Source organism: Balaenoptera ricei, chromosome 7 (genome assembly GCF_028023285.1).
Source record: "Balaenoptera ricei isolate mBalRic1 chromosome 7, mBalRic1.hap2, whole genome shotgun sequence".
NCBI classification, from domain to species: Eukaryota; Metazoa; Chordata; class Mammalia; order Artiodactyla; family Balaenopteridae; genus Balaenoptera; species Balaenoptera ricei.
The window spans coordinates 7,482,985-7,502,191 of NC_082645.1; the positions used below are offsets into that span (position 1 = coordinate 7,482,985).

Genomic DNA, 19,207 nt, shown 5'->3' on the forward strand with positions numbered 1-19,207 from the left:
TCTATAATCTAAATTCACACACTACCTGGATGGTCCAAAAAACCTACAAGTCAAGACTATGTGTACAATGGGCCTGAGCTGGGGTGTGCCCAAATGCGTGTCAGAGCAAAAGAAAATCCTCTCTGGAAGAACAGAGCTTCAACTCTAGGTCTCAAAGAATTTCTACAGATAAATTTCCAAGCAGTATGAACTGACAGTCAAAAATCAAAAGCATGGGCTTCCCTGGTGGCGCAGTGGTTGAGAATCTGCCTGCCAATGCAGGGGACACGGGTTCGAGCCCTGGTCTGGGAAGATCCCACATGCCGTGGAGCAACTAGGCCCGTGAGCCACAACTACTGAGCCTGCGCATCTGGAGCCTGTGCTCCGCAACAAGAGAGGCCGCGACAGTGAGAGGCCCGCACACCGCGATGAAGAGTGACCCCCGCTCGCCACAACTAGAGAAAGCCCTCGCACAGAAACGAAGACCCAACACAGCCAAAAATAAATAAATAAAAAAGAAAAAAATTTAAAAAAAAAATCAAAAGCACATATGAAGTCAAAGCATCACGAGAAAAAGCTGGCAGAAACGAACAGCAGAAACGGACCTGCAAACTCACACACACACACCCATTCCTCCCGGAAGCCACAGAGATAAAGTGTAATCGCTCTTGTGTAACAGTCCAACTTTTCTAACAAAGAAGCATCCACAGCTGTCTTCTCTCCTTTTCATAATAAGATGTCGGCTCCTTTCACCATCTTGGCTATCCCCTGGACATACCGTAGCTCATGATCCTTTTCGAGCGTTGCCAATGGAATCTGAGCACTGCAGACAGGATGGGATCATTCACTTTCCCTGATCTACACTCTGCTCCCATTAATGAAACCAGATACATAAATGTGCTTTTCAATATTCTTGACTCCCACTAACGAAGTCCCATGAACTTCAAAGACCCATATTCATGTAAACTTGCTGAGTCTAATGCACAGCTCTGGGTCCCAAGGTGAGCAATACAGTCTATCTGCCCAGAATGCAGCTAATATTTAGGAGGTGTGAACAAAATCCAAAACCTCTCACTTTTACCCCATGAACTAATGTCAGGTCGGACGGCATCCTCATCAAATCCTGAACTGGTATGACTGATTTTTCTGAAATAAAATAGTTCACTCTTACCTTCCTTAAAAAATGAATTTATTTGTTTGGGCTTAACATTTCAGTCTAAGATATTTTTGAATGTTGACTCTATTCTCCAATCTATTAGCCACCTTTTCTATTCTAGCTTTAAATGACGTTTAAATCTGACGAAGCTAATTCCTATGTCTTTATCCAGACTGATAAAGACTCTGAAAGGTATAGGTTATGCTGTGTGACTTGAGACAATCCCCCCAGGTCAACAACTCATTAGCTAGTATCATTCTCTTCGCTGTTAGTTTCTGTGTTACATAACTCAGAATTTAGGAAATCTTGGAGCAGTTCGGAGACACAAACATATTAGCATATTCTCTCCAGATATACAGGGTTCCTTCATCTCCAAATTCTCATTGTTTTAAATCTCTCTCCCCAGCCTCCTTTGTTTCATCAGCTAACCTTTACTGGGGCACAGTGTTAGGCACTGGAAACGTGGGAGAAGACACAGATCTCAAGGTCTAGTCAGGTAACACCCACTCAACCATAAAGGTGCTGTACCCGCCACATTCTCCCCAAGCCTCCATCGTGACAGAGCAAGAGAGAGTTCTGAAAGCTCTTCTCGTTCCTTCTTCTTCCTCCCTTCCTTTTTTCCTTCCTTCAACAGATGTTTATGAAAACCCCATTACGTTAAGACACAGGGCATGTATAATGCTCCCAGCCCTGGTTGACAGCACATATTCTAGTCCTGGGAGACAGGCAGAGACAAATGAAATAGTGCCTTGTGAGCAGTGCTACGAAGGAGACGACAAGGAGCTGACCCACACATCAGAGAAAAGCCTTGGGAAGGAGAGGCACCCGTAACTACGGGCGAGCGTTATTATGTGCCAGGCAACAGGAATACAGAGATGAAAGATGAAATCTTGGCCCTCCAGAACTTTACAGATTTAGAATATGACCTGTCTAACATCTGTGACCTTAAGTGAAGAAATGGAGCCTAGAAGGAAGGGGCTTAAAAATCCTCCCCGACCTCGCCCCCCCCTCCCCAATCCCAACCTGGGTTTTTCCATCTGTGGCCACAGTAGGAGGGCCCTGAGAGGGCACCTCCTCCCCTGTACCGCACTTCTTCCCCAACCCTACGTGCTAATGCGGCTAGAAGAAGAGTTTTTTAGGTGGGGCTAGGTGATGAGATTAGAATCATTCATACCTAAGCTTATTAGAAATCACACTGGTTCCAGCTCAGCTCAGGACAGATTCTCTAACAAAAGTCAGGGTCTCCTAGTTGCTAAGCACCCCATGACCTTCTGATGCAGGCAAGGTCCCTGTGCTGGATAGGAAAGTTTCCAAAACCTATTGAGAAAAAGAATTTCCTCCACAAATAAGTCCCCTGATGACCCCAAATGCATCTCACCGTAAAATAAGATCAAGATGTTGACAGTCTTCTGGCTAGGATGTTACACTCTGGAGAGCTGGATGAGAATATTTTAATGTGGCATTTTCCAGTGATATGAAAAGCCACTCACATACCCCAAACAGAAAATCCCCCAGTTTTTAGTAGCTTAGGTGTGACTGTGTGTGAGTGCTTGGGCTGCATCAGTTTCTAACTTATTTCTGTGGTTAGTTCCCAACATGACCCGGCCTCTTCACTCCACTCAGCCCAAGTGGGCAGTCAGACAGTGGGAGAGTCTAAACAGGCTTGGTCACTGCAAAGCCTGGGAGGCAGACACTAAAGATGGCCAAGGAGGCCGTCACTGCTGCCCCCTGAGGACACTCCACCCTGCCACAGAGACAGGTTTCAAAGTCAGACAGTCCTGTATGCAAACCTGGAACTTATTAGCTGCACGGTAGTAGACAAGCTATTTAACCCCTCTGATGATCATCCCATCTGCAAAACAGATATAATATCACATGCTTACGTACTGAGCACCAACACTGCCAGGTGCTTGGTGAGGCTCCGAGGCTACAGAGGAGAGTAAAGTGTGGCCCACGTACACGTAAACAGGTAGCTTCAATTGCACGTGAGTAAGTATCAACATAATGATGCAGGAAGGCACAGGATTATAAGCAAGGAGGCAGCATGCTCTTCTGAAAATTAAATAAGACAGTGGTACAAAAAGTACCTGGAACGGAGCTCGATCAAGATGGTAGAGTAGAAGTGGAACTCACCTCTCCCATGAACACATCCAAAACACACCTGCAGGCGGAACAGTTCTCACTGAAAACTAACTGGAAACTGGCAGAAAGACTCCTGTACAACCAAGGCTGTAAGAAAGATCCACATGGAATCGGGCAGGAAGGGAAGGAAAGCAATCAGGTCGGGTCCCCTGGGAAGGGACTCAGAGGAAAAGGGAGGTTACATGGGCGGAGATCCACCCTGGGGAGTGAGCAGTTCAAGCCGCATGCTGGGCTCCCCGTTCCCGGGGTCCCGCACCGGGAAGACGAGCCCCTCGAGCTGACTGGAGCGCCAGTGGGACGGACAAACAGGAGGGCTGTGGGAAGCCTGCGCTCGGCTCGCGAGAAGCACGTCTGCGGTGGCTTGCTCTCAGGGCAGGGTGGAGGGCTGTTCCAGTGGCTGCCTCGTTCCCCACCCCGGCACGTGCCCCAGCCTGAGACACGTGAACACCCCGGCCCAGCTGACTTCACACCGCAGCGCCACGGTGGACTGAGGGCCGTCACGACGGGGGAGGGAGCTCGGCCACTGCTGGCACTCGCTCAGCCGGCGCATCAGAAGCAGCCCTGCTCTCTGACGGCACCTGGACTCCACAGCCCACAGCCCGATAGAGACCGAGAGCCCACACGGGCCCCATCTGCCCTGTGGCATGGCTCCTCAACAGGGCGGGGGAGGCGGAGGCTGGGGGCGGGGCCTGGCTGTGAGGGACAAAGAAGACATGGCCCCGAGGCTGCGTCTGAGCAGGGTGCGAGCAGCCACGGCGGCGCTTGCACAGGCGGCTCAGGGAAGCAGCCCTGACCTCCGTCTGTGGCTGGGTCGCCACAGCCCGCACCCCATCATGAGCCGAGAGCCCGCACAGGCCCCTCTCGCTCCAGCACTGCTCCCCCGTCTGGGGCAAGGGTCCCAGTGCTGAGAAAGGGGAGAGCACACACTTAAAGGGAACAGAGCCGGCTTGGAGCCAACCCTCAGGGCTTCTGCTACAGCAACTGGGGATCTGACCCTGCCCCTGATAGGGCAGTAACGGCCACAGAGCAGAGGGGAAGCCTGAGCTCACAGCTGGCTCCAGCTTTAGCCCCTCCATCTATAGCCCCACCTTCTACCAAGGTGAGAGCTGCCAGCACACCCTGAGGTCAAATCCAGCTCTCCCACCAAACGCAGGAGGCAAATGTAGTCTGCATAGGGACACTGCCACATAAGGACACCCTTCAGGACTGTAACAGATAACTACTGTTTCATGTAAGTTCATAGAGGCAGAGAAAGTTAAGCAAAATGAGAAGGCAGAGGGACTGGTCTCAACTGAAAGAGCAAGAGAAACCCCTGAAAAAATAAATAATGAAATAGAAGTAAACAAATTACCAGATAAAGAATTCAAAGCATTAGTAATAAGAATGCTAACTGAATTAGGGAAAAGAATAGATGAATACAGTGAGAATTTTAACAAGGAACTAGAAAATATAAAAAAGAACCAGTCAGAAGTGAAAAATACAATAACAAATGAAAAACACTATGAGGAATTAATAGCAGACTAAGTGATACAGAAGGACGCATAAGTGATCTGGAAGATAGAATTATGGAAGTCACCCACTTAGAACAGCAAAAAGAAAAAACCAAATATGAAAAAATGAGAACAGTTTAAAAGATCTCTGAGATAACACCAGGCATTACCAACATTCACACTGTAGGGGTCCCAGTACGAGAAGGGAGCCAAAAACATATTTGATGAAATTATGGTTGAAAAATTCCCAAACCTGATGAAGGAAACAGATATTAAGGTACAGGAAGCACAGAGGGTCCCAACCAAGATGAACTCAATCAGACCCATGCCAAGACATATCATAATTAAAATGGCAAAATTTAAAAATAAGGAGAGAATTCTAAAGGCAGCAAGAGAAAAACAGAGTCATATACAAGGCTATCAGCTGATTTTTCTGCAGAAACTTTGCAGGATAGAGGGAGTGGCACGATATACTCAAAATGCTGAGAGGGAAAAACTTGCAACCCAGGATACTCTACCCAACAAGTTTATCATTTAGAATTGAAGGAGAAACAAAGAACTTCTCTGATAAGCAAAAACTAAGAGAGTTCATCAATGCTAAACCTACCCTAAATGAAATGTTAAAGGGTCTTCTCTAAGTGGAAAAGAAAAGTCTATAACAAGAAGTAAGACTCTACAGAAAAGGAAAAATCCAACTAGGAAAGGCCTCAGTGAGGGCTGAGGATCAACCACTTAAATAAGCTAGTATGAAGATTAAAGACAAAAAACTGGAAAAGCAACTATGACTACAGTAAATGGTGAAGGGATAGACCTGAAGATGTAAAATGTGACATCAAACCCAAAAAACGTGTGGGAGGGGAGTAAAAAAAGGTAGATCGTTTAGAATGTGTTTGGACTTAAATGACTATCAGTTTACAACAAGTATCAATAGATACAGTTATAAGCCAAGATATATGAACCCCATGGTAACCACAAATCAAAAACTGGCAATAGATACACAAAAACTAGAAGGAAACACAAGCATACTACTAACGAACCACATGGGAAGAAACAAGAAGAAGAAGAAATGAACAGAGAAGAACTATAAAAACAATAGGGAAACAAGTAATAAAACAGAAATAAGTACATACTTATCAATAATTAATTTAAATGTCCAGGGACTAAATGTTCCAATCAGAAGACATAAGGTAGATGACTGGATTAAAAAAAAAAAAAAGACCCATTTATATACTGTTTACAAGAGACTCACTTCAGAGCTAAAGACATATACAGACTGAAAATGAGGGGATGGAAAAAGATATTTTATGCAAATGGAAATGACAAGAAAGTAGGTGTAACAATACTTGTATCAGACAAAATAGACTTTAAAACAAAGTCTATAACAAAAGACAAAGAAGGGCACTATATAATGATAAAGGGATCAATACAATGAGAGGATATTTTACTTGTTACCATATATGCACCCAATACAGGAGCACCTAAAAGTATAAAGCAAATATTAACAGACATAAATGAAGAAATTGACAATAATACAATAATAGTAGGGAACTTTAGCACCCCACTTAACATCAATGGACAGATCACCCAGAGAGAAAATGAATAAGGCAACAGTGGTCTTAAATAATACAATCGACCAGTTGGATTTAATAGATATCTACAGGACACTCCATTTCAAAACAGCAGAATACACATTCTTTTCAAGTACATATGGAAAGCTCTCCAGGACAGATCACATGCTAGGCCACAAAATAAGTCGCAACAACTTTAAGAGGACAGAAATTATATCAAGCATTTTTTCCCAGCCACAACAGTATGAAACTAGAAATCAATTGCAGTAAGAAAAATAGGAAAAGCACAAATACGTGGAGACTAAACAACATGCTACTAAAAAACCAATAATAAAATCAAAGAGAAAGTCAGAAAATACCTCAAGACAAATGAAAATGGAAACACAACTTTAAAAAATCTATGGGATGCAGCAAAAGCAGCTCTAAAAGGGAAGTTTATAGTGATACAGGCCTTCTAGAAGAAACAAGAAAAACCTCAAATAAACAACCTAACCTAACATCTAAAGGAATTAGAGAAAGAAGAACAAAGTCTAAAGTTAGCAGAAGGAAGGAAATAATAAAGATAAGAGAGGAAATAAATAGAGACCAAAAGAACAATGGGAAAAAATTCATGAAACTAACAGCTGTCTTTTTTTTTGAAAAGATAAACAAAATTGATAAAGCTTCAGCCAGGCTCACCAAGAAGAAAAAAGAAAGAGGACCCAAATAAACAAAACAAGAAATGAAAGAGAAGAAATAACAAATGATGCCACAGATATACAAAAATCATAAGAGAATGCTATGAACAGTTCTATGCCAACAAACTGGACAACTCAGAAGAAACAGACAAGTTTCTAGAAACATATAGCCTGCCAAAACTGAGTCAAGAGTAAGCAGATAATTTGACAGATTACTAGATGTGAAACAGAATAAAAAAAACTCCCTGCAAAGAAAAGTCCAGGACCAGATGGCTTCACTGGGAAATTCTACCAAACATACAAAGAACTTATACCTATCCTTCCCAAACTATTCCGAAAAACTCCCAAATTCATTCTATGAGGCCATCATTACCCAGACGCCAAAACCAGATAAGGACACTACAAAAGAAGAAAATTACAAGCCAATATCTTTGATAAATGTAGGTGCAAAAATCCTCAATGAAACATTAGGAAACTGAATCCAACAACACATACAAAGAATCATACACCATGCTCAAGTGGGATTTGTTCCAGGATTTCAAGGATGGTCCAATATTTGCACATCAGTCAATGTTATATACCACATTAACAAAAGGAAAGATAAAAATCACATGATCATAGATGCAGAGAAACCATTCGACAAAATCCCACATCCATTCATGATTAAAACTCTCAAAGTGGGTATAAAGGGAATATATCTCCACATAATAAAGGCCATTTACGATAAACCCACAGCTAACATCATACTCAATGGGAAAAAGCTGAAAGCCTTTCCCCTAAAATCAGGAACAAGAGAAGAATGTCCACTCTTACCACTTCTATTTAACATAGTATTGAAAGTCCTAACCACAGCAATCAGACAAGAAATGAAGGAAGAAAGGAAGAAGGAAAGAAAGACATCCAATTGGAAGGGAAGATGTAAAACCGTTACTATTTGCAGATGACATGGCACTATATAAAGAAAATCCTCAAGTCTCCACCAAAAAAACTATTAGAACTAATAAATGAATTCAGTAAGGTTGCAGGATACAAGATTAATATATAGAAGTCTGTTGCATTTCTGTATACTTATAATGAACTATCAGAAAGAGAAAGTTAAAAAAAAATCCCATTTAAAATTGTGTCAAAAAAAAAATACCTAGGAATAAACTTAATCAAGGAGGTGAAAGAACTATATTCTGAAAATTATAAAACACTGATAAAGGAAATTGAAGATAATTCAAAGAAATGGAAAGATATCCTGTGCTGTTGGATTGGAAGAATTAATTTTATTAAAATGGCCATACTACCCAAAGCAATCTACAGATTTAATGCAATCCCTATCAAAATACCCATGACACTTTCCACAGAACTAGAACAAATAATCCTAAAATTTATATGGAACCATAAAAGACTCCAAATTGCCAAAACACTCTTGAGAAAAATGAACAAAGCTGGAGATATCATTCTCCCTAACTTCAGACTACGCTACAAAGCTACAGAAAGCAAAAACAGCATGGTTCTGGCACAAAAACAGACACGTAGATCAATGCGACAGAACAGAAAGCCCAGAAATAAATCCACACACCTATGATCAATTCATCTATGACAAAGGAGGCAAGAATATACAATGGAGAAAAGACAGTCTCTTCAACAAGTGATGCTGGGAAAACTGGACAGCTACATGTAAAAGAATGAGATTAGAACATTTCCCAACACCATATGCAAAAACAAACTAGAAATGAATTAAAGACCTAAATGTAAGACTTGAAACCATGAAACTCCTAGAAGAGAAAATAGGCAGAACACTCTTTGACATAAATCGTAGCAATGTTTTTTTGGATCTGTCTCCTAAGGCAAAAAAAAATAAAAGCAAAAATAAACAAATGGGACCTAATTACACTTAAAAGCTTTTGCATAGCAAAGGAAACCACTGACAAAATGAAAAGACAACTGTTGGAATGGGAGAAAATATTTGCAAGTGATATTACCGATAGAAGGTTAGTATTCAAAATACATAACAGCTCATACAACTCAATATCAAAAAAACAAACAACCCAATTAAAAAGTGGGCAGAAGATCTGAACAGACATTTTCCAAAGAAGAGGTACAGATGGCTAACAGGCAAACGAAAAGATGTTCAACATTGCTAATTATTAGAGAAATGCAAATCAAAACCACAATGAGCTATCACACATCTGTCAGAATGGCTATCATCAAAAAGTCTACAAATAACACATTTCGGTGAGGATGTGGAGAAAAGGGAACACTTGTACACTACTGATGGGAATGTAAATTGATACAACCACTATGGAAAACAGTATGGAGGTTCCTCAAAAGCCTAAAAATAGAACTACCATATAATCCAGTAATTCCACTCTTAGGTATATGTCCAAAAAAACTGAAAATGCTAATTCAAAAAGATACATGCACCTCAATGTTCATAGCAGGATTATTTATACAACAGCCAAGATGTGGAAGCAACCTGAGCGTCCACCAACAGATGAATGAAGAAGATGTGGTGTATATACACACACACACCCCACACACACAATGGAATATTACTCAGCTGTAAAAAATGAAATTCTGCCATCTGCAAAAACGTGGATGGACCTAGAGAGTATTATGCTCAGTGAAATAAGACAGAAAGACAAATACTGTATGTTATCACTTATATATAGAATCTAAAAAAACACAAATGCACAGATATAGAAAACAAACTAGTGGTTACCAGTAGGGAGAGGGGTTGGGGGAGGGACAAGATAGGGGTATGGGATTAAGAGATACAAAGTACTACATGTAAGATAAATAAGCAACAAGGACACATTGTACAGCACAGGGAAATACAGCCATTATTTTGTAATAACTTTGAACAGAGTATAGTCTATAAAATACTGAATGGCTATGCTGTACACCCAAAAGTAATGTAATGTTGTAAATCAACTATACTTTAATAAAAAAAATTTTTTTTAAAGTACCTGGCACTGAGAAGGCACTCAGGGTAGATTCTTCTGATTCCCCAAGACAGATCTGTGCCTCTAGATGGACAAAATGTTTTCAGATCCTGTCTCAGGGAGATGTTGACCAAGAATGATTTAGTTGCAGATGAGTCAAAATGGTGTACAGTTGATCAACAGGCGGCATTGAGGAGAGTCCCCTCCTGCCTTTCTAGGTACCCTGCACCTTCCCTGGCCCAGCCTTGCCTGGCTCAGCTTCCTTTCCTTCCTTCTGGGATAGCAGAGTGGAAGTATTTTGGGGACAGTCAAGCTTTTAGTTTTCTGCAAATTGCAGTACTAGATTCTTCTTCCCTGTAAAAATGAACGCTACGATGCAGTGAGCGTGTTGGTCAGTAACACCACGAAGCACAGTGGCGCCTCACCAAGTACATTCTGGGAAGAGTGTCACCCTCTGGAAACAAAGGGAGACGGTCTCCCCGGCCGGAGCCTGCTGACACTCATGAATTATATTATCTGGAAGCTTATTCACACTCCTCTTCCCTGCTTTACAGGAACCATATTAAACTGAGTTATGTATCTCAGGGACTTGCTCTGAAAAACACGCATTATGTACCATGTGACGCTGTTGTAAGAACCTGTGAACTTTACAAATGAAAGAGAAGCCTGCACATCTTTTTTACCTCTCAATGCCTGTCGACCTTCCAACCACTCGCACCAGGCAGGCTGTTTGACTCATTCCCTAGTCACAAAATCACTTTCACACTTCCATCCTCCCGAAGTTATCGTGTCCCTTTTCTTCACCAAGCAAAAATCCATCCTGATCTCAGCCTAATTTGGGTTTCTTTCAAGTGCCACCAAAGGCTTTCCTCCTGAGCGTTCCTCAATCCCATCTCTACTTTCAAGGGTTTCATTACTGAGGCCAGGAAGGTAGGGGCATGGGTTTTTACATGAATTGCCAGTGCCTTGTTTCAGCCCAATTTATGGCAGTAAGATTAAAAACAAATACGCTGTGGTGGGCAACCCTAACAGAGCCCCACAGTCTCTGCAAACGCGGTGGGATGCATGTACATAACTATGCCACATAAAACTGTAATGTCTGTCTGTGGGGAGGTGCTTCCTTTGCTGGCTTTGATGAAATAAGCGATGTTGGGGAGGCCCACCTGGCAAGGAACTGAGGGTAGCCTCCAGCTGACTGCCAGAACTGCTGACCTCAGCCAGTGGGTGTCAGGGAACTGAATGCTGCCAACAACCATGTGAACCTGGAAGTGGATCCTTCTCCAGTCAAGCCTCAGAGGAGACTGCAGGCCAGGTCAGCACCTTCACTGTAATCTTGTAAGAGTCTGAGACAAAGGACCCTGCTACACTGTGCCAACCACCGACCCACAGCAAGTGCAGTAATAAACTATGTTATTTTAGGCCACCGCATTTGTGTAATATTCCTGTGCAGCAATACATAACTAAATTCAGAGAAAGAGAAAAGCAGCCCCTGACATCTGAGAGCTAATCTGGTACTCTCAGCAAGGCCTTGATGTTGCTGGGAGCTGGCCTGCACGTATACTAGGCTTCGGTGTTAAATATAAATAATTCCAGAGAACAGCGACATCAGACAACCACAAGGACCGACCACTCTGTAATCATGCTTGTACACGGACAAAAACCGAACATTGTTCAAATCCCCTAAATGATCAAACATCCCCCTATACCAGATAACACGGGCATACAAGCTTTAACCTTGATTCACTTCCCTCGTCTCATAGATTTCTTTAGATTCCATCCACTGAATTGCCCCTCCTTAAGGCATACAACACAGAGCAAAGCTCTACTTTCTTGAACCTTCCCCCAAATCCCCTAAAACAAGTCTGAATCCCATAAGTCTTTCCTAATGCCTCCTTACTGAGATGCTGTATGATTCCCCATTGGTGTGTGGTCTCCCTCACGGCAACCAGCAATAAACCCAACCTGTTCAACTGTGGGTATGTTCCTAGTGGTCTCTGGCTGGAGGACACTGACAAGACTATAGCAAACAAATAAAGCAAATAACAAAAACAAAAAAGCAAACATGATTTTACCATGGAACTTGCATAAAAATAGAAGTATAAACCAATAGAGCAAGAAAATGCATAGTTTAAATTAGATCTAAAATACAAAAATATAACAAAGTATCTCCAAATGAGTATAAAGAAGTTATTTGGTAAATGATATTAAGTGGGTAGGAGCAGGAAAACTAGGCTGGATGTACATTTAGACTAAATAAAAATGAACTCTATACATAGGTTAAAGGATTAAACATAATAAAAAATGAGCTGAAATGTAATGAATTACTTTATCAGATCCATGTAAAAACTATTTTGAAGATTAGAAACATGGAAAATGTTTAGAATTTGATGTGACCAAAAAAAAAAAAAAAAGCAGATTGTAAAAGTGCAAATAAAGCCTACCATTAGGTGCATGGCTATAATGTGCCAGGAACTGTTTTAGGCATTTTGTTCACATTTCATTTAATCTTCACAACGCCGTGGCAGGAAAGTTATATTATCCCCATTTTATAGATGAAGATACTAGAGCAAAGAAGTTAAATAAACTGCCCAAGGTCACACAGCTGGGAAGTTGAGGAGACAGACATGAACCAAGATAGGACTCCAATGCTGTGTTTGTAACTACACTGTTCTACCTTTTAGACACACATGATGATTGCAACTAGGTGTTACCATGGTTAACTGGGGACAAACACTGGATTAAATATGCAAATGTGAAATAACTGTGATACGGGAACAGGATTAAAGGCAATTTAATTTTAAAAGCACTCGTCTTTAATGCTGTATATTTAATGCAAACAACACAAGACAATCAAGCAATGAACTGGTGAACTCCAATTCTCCATGAGAAGTTTTAATTACGTACGTCCTTGGAAAAAGACCTGTCCAAAACTACTATTTCACTCTTTTCTGGAAGAACAGAACAGATGTGGAGAATCAAGAATACAGAATGCAGCCATCAGATCACTGTACAAGGGTGAGGTAGGGAACGCTCAGGGGATAGAGACCCAGCAGGAATTGCTGAGCTGACGGGGAAGACAGGTAAGCTTCAAGACTCGCAAGCAAGGACAGGTAAACTAAGGAGGGTCTGCCTACTTGCTTCCCCTCTTATTATCTGAGCTCTTATCTGCTTGCAGTGGGCAAGTATGAAGATAAACATCAGAGTCCCTGCAGGAACCGCAGTGAGTGCCCCATCCATTTGTCTTTTTGTAAAAACTGGATTCAGCAATGCTATGTGGCAACCTAAGGGCAGGCACAGACTCACCCTCTTGCCACTCAGGTGTGTGTGCCGACTGCACACCAAGATAACTTCTTCTTAGGGCAGTGAATTAATCACTCTTTCCACAACTATGTCTTCAAGTCTTTTGATTTTACTGGTACTTTTAGGATGACCTAAATCTTTTTCCGGTCAAATCTCAGATGACACTTTGACAACTGTCACCTTTTCTAGGTGGTAAATTAAAATACAGGATACTCTGGATTCTATGAAAGTTGGATTAGAAAACCCATGTTAAGAAGCATTGATTTGGAGGGTGGGGAAAACAACAGAACTCCATTCTCCAGACATTCTATGCCATTTTTAAAAAGCTGGTTTATAACATTACATGAATTTATGTGTACAACATTTTATTTCGACTTCTGAAAGTGTGTTCACCAACAAAAGTTGTTTCCATCCGTCACCGTACTGTTGACTCCCTTTACCCATTTCGCCCTCCCTCCGCCTTCCTCCCCTCTGGTAAGCACTACTCTGTACCATTTTACTCAGTCTTGCTCAGAAGGCCCCTCACTTGGTGGGAGATGACCACCTGCTGTGTTTACGGCAGATTATAACTACCAGATTACAGGTGGCACCTGTTCCTCAACTACATCATCTGTGCAACTGCTTCAGAAGAATATTGCTCAGAGGGTCAGGGCAGAGCTAATTTGTCGTCAAGGCTTTTGAGACAGGGAAAGCAAAGCTGGATGCTTCAACAGACATCAACGTTTTAGTGGGGAAGCCTGAGTAGGGCTGGGGAAGGAAGGATGTGAAACAATGCCCTGTAAATCTGATTTTACCGATACCACATTTCAGCCAGACCAGAATCAGTTATGTGCAAAATGATTAATCACTGTCTCCCTGAAATATTCAAGGTCCCGCTGCCTATTCTTAGGATGGAAAAAAATCTAACGCTGAAATATGACTTTCAGGCTTTTGTTCATTCTATACCCTGTTAATAAAGCAGAACACAAAATTTTGCCTTGGGCTTGGCTGACTTATGGGGTTTATCTCCTAAGTGGCAAAGTTTCATCCCTCAGCCCCATCACCAAACTGAGCCCAAGTTATAAGAAGCCTGGTAGAGAAGGAAAGACGCAGGTGCTGTACCTAACACATCCATTGATCAGATGCAATAACTGCTCTGAGAGACAGGTTTTCTCTTTATATTTATAGAAAAACAGGCACTGCAGAAGAAAATGAATTCAGCTAACGGGCAGGGAGTTGCGGATGGCTCTGCACGGTGTATGTTTTGGACAAACGTGGCTGATGAATTACAACTTGCCTCCCTCACTGCTGGGAGGGGGGAGGGAAGCAGGAGAAGTCCTTGGGGCATTATCTGAGGCAAAGGCTCCAGCTGGGTCCCCACATACCTTCTCTGCATACTCAGACACAATCTGCTTGATCTCGGCAGAGCAGAGGCCCACGATCTGGCCCACGGAGCTAGCGGTCAGACGGCTCTGCAATCACAGTGGGGGGGTGTTCTCAAGGCCGTGCACTGTCTTTCACACCACTGGAAACCCTGAACACTATTAAAGTAAAATAGATAATATTCCCAGGGGAAAAAATAATTTGGCTTTTGCTCATGTGTTCGGAAACACGGAAGGGAGAAAACAAGCTTCAGGGCGAAGGTGAAGTCACCTCCCTCCTCCTGAGTCACTCAGCAGACTGTGTTAGATTCTCCTCGGACCCTGGGTATTCTGGAAAATCATTCCAGGGTTTTTACTGCTGAGGATCACTAAAAAGAGCCTGAAGGGAACTTGGCAGGCATAGGACTCAGAGGAAAAAAGGACAAATGGGAGAGGAAAAGGGATCTCAGAATTCCTGAGCTATCTCTTGACTGCCACAGGCCCCTCCTGCCCTAAAAAGGAATTCTCCTTTCAAGGCACTTGGTTAAACCTTTTACACAGGTCATGAGCTCTGGGAAGAGTGAATATAAATTTAGGACCCTATCATCTACCTAGGTGGTGTAGGAGGGAAACCAGGGCTCCTTTGGCACGGGATGCCACATGCAGTTATGGAGGGGCAGGGCTGAACCACAGCTCTCCTGCAGAGGCCCTGTGATGCCATCCCAGCTGGGACAGCCTGTCTTCACATGGGTCCTTCAAATCTCCCTCCTAGAGGTTCCCATGGACGGCAACACCGTGCATGTATATAAATGGTTTCCAAAAGAAAGATCCCAAGGAAACGGGAAGCAGGGTGCTGAAACGAGAGGGCCCTGAAGGTGGACACTCGGAAGAGGCCCCCTCATAGCAGAGCCGGGGTGGTGCCAAGTCTCCACCTCCACACCACGCCCACCCACAGGACCACGCCTGCCTCACCTCCTCACGTGCCATGGCAGTCATCTTGGTCATCAGGGACTGAATACGCTGCTAAAAGAAGAACGGGGAGAGGTAGCAGTGAGCAGGTCTGACCACACAAGACTTAAGCACGGTGTCGAAACAGGTCTTCGCAGTGGCATCCAAGGGCTGTTTCAGCCGGTCTCGTTTTACGGTGAGCCTCATGGGAGGTGATGAAAGGAAGCTGAAAAGGGCGTGAAAGGCCAGCCAGCAGCAGCTGCCTGTGGGAGGCAGCTGGCCATCCTGGAAGGCTGCGGATGAAAGCGAGATTTCCCCCACAGACTTAGGCGGAAACCTCAGGGGCTACATGGACCGCTCACCTCTTCAGCAGCCTGAAGCTCGTCTTCCTCGCGGGCGTCGGCTTTCTCTGCAGCTGACAGCCCTGCGGGAAGTGCCATTTTCTTGTCCTCGGCCTGGAAGGGAAGACGGGAAAACAGCTGAGCACTGCAGTTGGAGATTCAGTAGAGAAAGGACAGCGCTGCAAAGGAGCATGAGTCTGTGAAAGAAAACACACAGATCTGGACAAGTCACCCAGTCCCCGGGAAAGAAAACGAGATCCAGAGACCGGGGCTTCCACTACAACCACAGACCGAGCAGCTGCAGCCTCGGGTCTCGCCCAGTGCCCGCCTCCATTTCTGAACTGCTCGCCGACGCAATTCCTATCGGGTCATACACCTTTGCCAGACTTACCCTTACACTTTGCTTGGGTCTTCCCCTACTTTAATTCCTGCCAGGAGCAGATCACTGCCTTAAGATCACTGCCTGCTTTTCAGCAGAGACCCATTAGTGGGATATGAAAGTAATTTAGCAGGTATGATTGGCATCTAAATAAACTAAATAAAAATAACAGAACACAACACATCCAAGTGCACTACAGGTAGTAAAGGGTTATATACCGCTTTGTGAAACTTTTCTTTTTGGGTTTGTATCTGCAGGTGTGTGCAGTGTGTGTGTGTGTGTACTGAACCATGATGAAAAACAGAATTCTTACTGCCAAGAGTGGTCAGCAAAGTTTGAAAACCACTGGTCTGAAGGATAAGACTCTAAACTGCTTGCCCTGGTGCTCAAGCTCCAGGCTGTGGACGCAGCTCAAGCTCTAAATGTACCGCACCACACTCAAGACACCTGGAATAACGGCTGCTTCCCAAACCTGGGCTGCAAGTCTAGGGTTCTTGGTTTTAGCTCCGTCTTTGCCATTCACTAGCTGGCAACCTCAGGCTTACCTTCTCTGGATACTGGGGTCTTCTAGGGTTGAAAGAGAGGACTGCCCTCAGATACCCTTCTGAGACCATTCCAGTTCTGAGATGCATTTCTATAACAAGCCTATGACTGACCCTGGGGCGTGGCCTGAGCACCTGCATATATCTACAGGGGATAAGACTTCCAGTTCAAATGTGCCATCTCACATGAGAATGATAAGGCAAGGCCAATGCGAATAATATTTCATGGGTATCTCATGATTTTTCCAATCATAACCAAATTGCCTTATTTCAGAATATAGTCATATACATAGACATTCTTTTCAGACTTAAAATTACATATTACACATACACATCAAGTTCTTATACACTAGATGCCACATGACACTCAAATCCAGAAAAAAAACCTTGCTTTGGAGGAAACGGCTGTTTGGTTGAGTGAAAACACCAATGTGGAAAAAATAATAAGAAAACCAAAAAAGAAGATGTCATAATGAATGCATAAATGATTGTTAATGATAATAATAATAATGATGATAGTTAATGCTTAGTAGATGTGCACTATGGGTTGGATTATTCTACATCCTTTATATTTTTAATCTTCACAACAATGTTGTGAGGTGGTGCAGTTTCTGCCCCCATTTTACAGATGCTGTGAACTAAGGCACAACAAAGTATACTGACCAAAGTCACACAGTGAAGGGGAGAAGCTAGGATTTGAAACCAGCCAGTCTGGCTTTAGAACATATGCTCCAAGTCACCGTCAGTGCCCTCCAAGGACCGAGACAATGACCGCAGAAAGCAGAGGGAGCCCGGGGTCAGGGAAGGCTTCCCGGAAGGACTGAGGAATGGGGGATCTGGACAGAGGAGGCGTGGCAGGAGAACAGCAGGGGGAGTGGTGTCTCATTCAAGAAAATCTGGGGGTCAGGAGGGAAATGAGGAAAGAGGTTTTACTAGATCTCAAGCTGTGGACTCTACTTTTTAAGAGGCCACTGGCCACTTTAGTTAGCATGTTATTATTGAAAAGGCAGTGGATAAGAGCACAGGCTTTGATGTCACACAGATCTGGGTTCAGATTCTTATTATGGCACGTTAGGAGCTGTGTGATCTTAGACCAATCACTGAGCCTCTCTGAACCTCAGCTTTCTGCCCTGAAAAACAGAAATAAGTATCTTCCTCATAGAGTTGTTCAGAGGAATAAGTGAAAAAATACACGTAGAGCCCTGAACAAAGGGCCTGAACACAGGAAAGGTTTGGCACTGTAAGATTTATATGCCTGCCCTGCTGCTGACAATTAAGAATCATGAATGAATACTGATACATACAAAAAAAATACATGAATGAAGAGAAGTCCTTGAGACTCTTTCATGAACTTATAAAACCCCATCTTGACTTTCCGTTTCTTCCACACCAGGCTGTCTTAGTACAGGGCCAGCCTGTAACACATGCTGTGCTCTCTCTCACCGCCAGCAGCCTGTTCACACCTGTGTCAGGCCTCTCTCATCAGATGAGGAGCGCTCAGGGCTCTGGGACTGGACTTCATCTCTACAGTTGTAGAGTTATTGCAGGCCATCTGTCTGACCCTGGTGTCATGACTTCCAATCACCCTTCACTTCCAGCCCCACGATGAGGCGCTGCCTCAGCTCCCCGGCCTGCAGGGGCAACAGACCGGGGATGCCACGAGGCAGATTCAGGGGCCACAGGCAGCTGGCACGTCCCCGCTGCCCAGGGTTGCCCAGGGACCAGAGCCCTGCTGTCCCACCCCTGCCGGGAGCCTGTCCGTGTCAGACAGAGGCAAAGGGGAGGAGCGCTTGCGTCTCTCAAACATTCTCTCCCATTAGCCAAGCTTTTCTTACCTTCTCTGCTTTGCTCTGGCGGCTAAATCCATACCTCCTGCAAGCCACAAAAGAGGGGAGTTCAATTACTATTACAAAAATAAATTTGATCACATGCATTTTAGTTGGATTTTTATATGAAAAGCACCAAAGAGAATTTAGGCTATTTGGTGACTGGAGAACATGTTTCAAGTGCCTAAACCAAAAACATATTCCACTGTTTTCGAATAAAGGGCCCGCCATTCTATTTGCCATATAAATACTATAAATGGGAGCTCTTCCTGCAGAGTGCAACGTTCTCTTTAAGTGCGATTATTACTCTTTGAATCGGGAACTGGATTTCAGATCCACGGTTTAAGCTAAAAGCCTTAAAAATATCTGTATGATATGTGAATGTGTTTGCTCAAGCTAAACGTGCTCTCTAATGACTACTTTCATAACCTCATGTCCAGCCCATTTTTTATTCTCAAACACAATCCAAGCATGACGCCAATAATGTTGTGTGCTCACTTTACGCAAGCTTAAATTCAAAGACGCTCACAAATGCACTTTAGTTTAAATTAGCTTTTCAGGTTCTAATTAATATCTATTTTTTAAA

The 19,207-nt window shown here is 43.4% G+C and overlaps 1 protein-coding gene across 2 annotated transcripts in view; it reads right to left on the reverse strand.

Annotated features, from left to right (window-relative positions):
• The window catches only part of CCDC93 (coiled-coil domain containing 93), a 91,599-nt gene that overhangs the window by 38,115 nt on the left and 34,277 nt on the right, over positions 1 to 19,207 (reverse strand). For both annotated transcript variants that reach the window (XM_059927636.1, XM_059927635.1), the window contains exons 8-11: positions 18,631 to 18,667; positions 15,896 to 15,988; positions 15,558 to 15,608; positions 14,610 to 14,696 (exon numbers count right to left, since the gene is read on the reverse strand). In XM_059927636.1, coding sequence (XP_059783619.1) covers positions 14,610 to 14,696; positions 15,558 to 15,608; positions 15,896 to 15,988; positions 18,631 to 18,667 — 268 coding nt within the window. The remainder of the gene's footprint in view (positions 1 to 14,609; positions 14,697 to 15,557; positions 15,609 to 15,895; positions 15,989 to 18,630; positions 18,668 to 19,207) is intronic.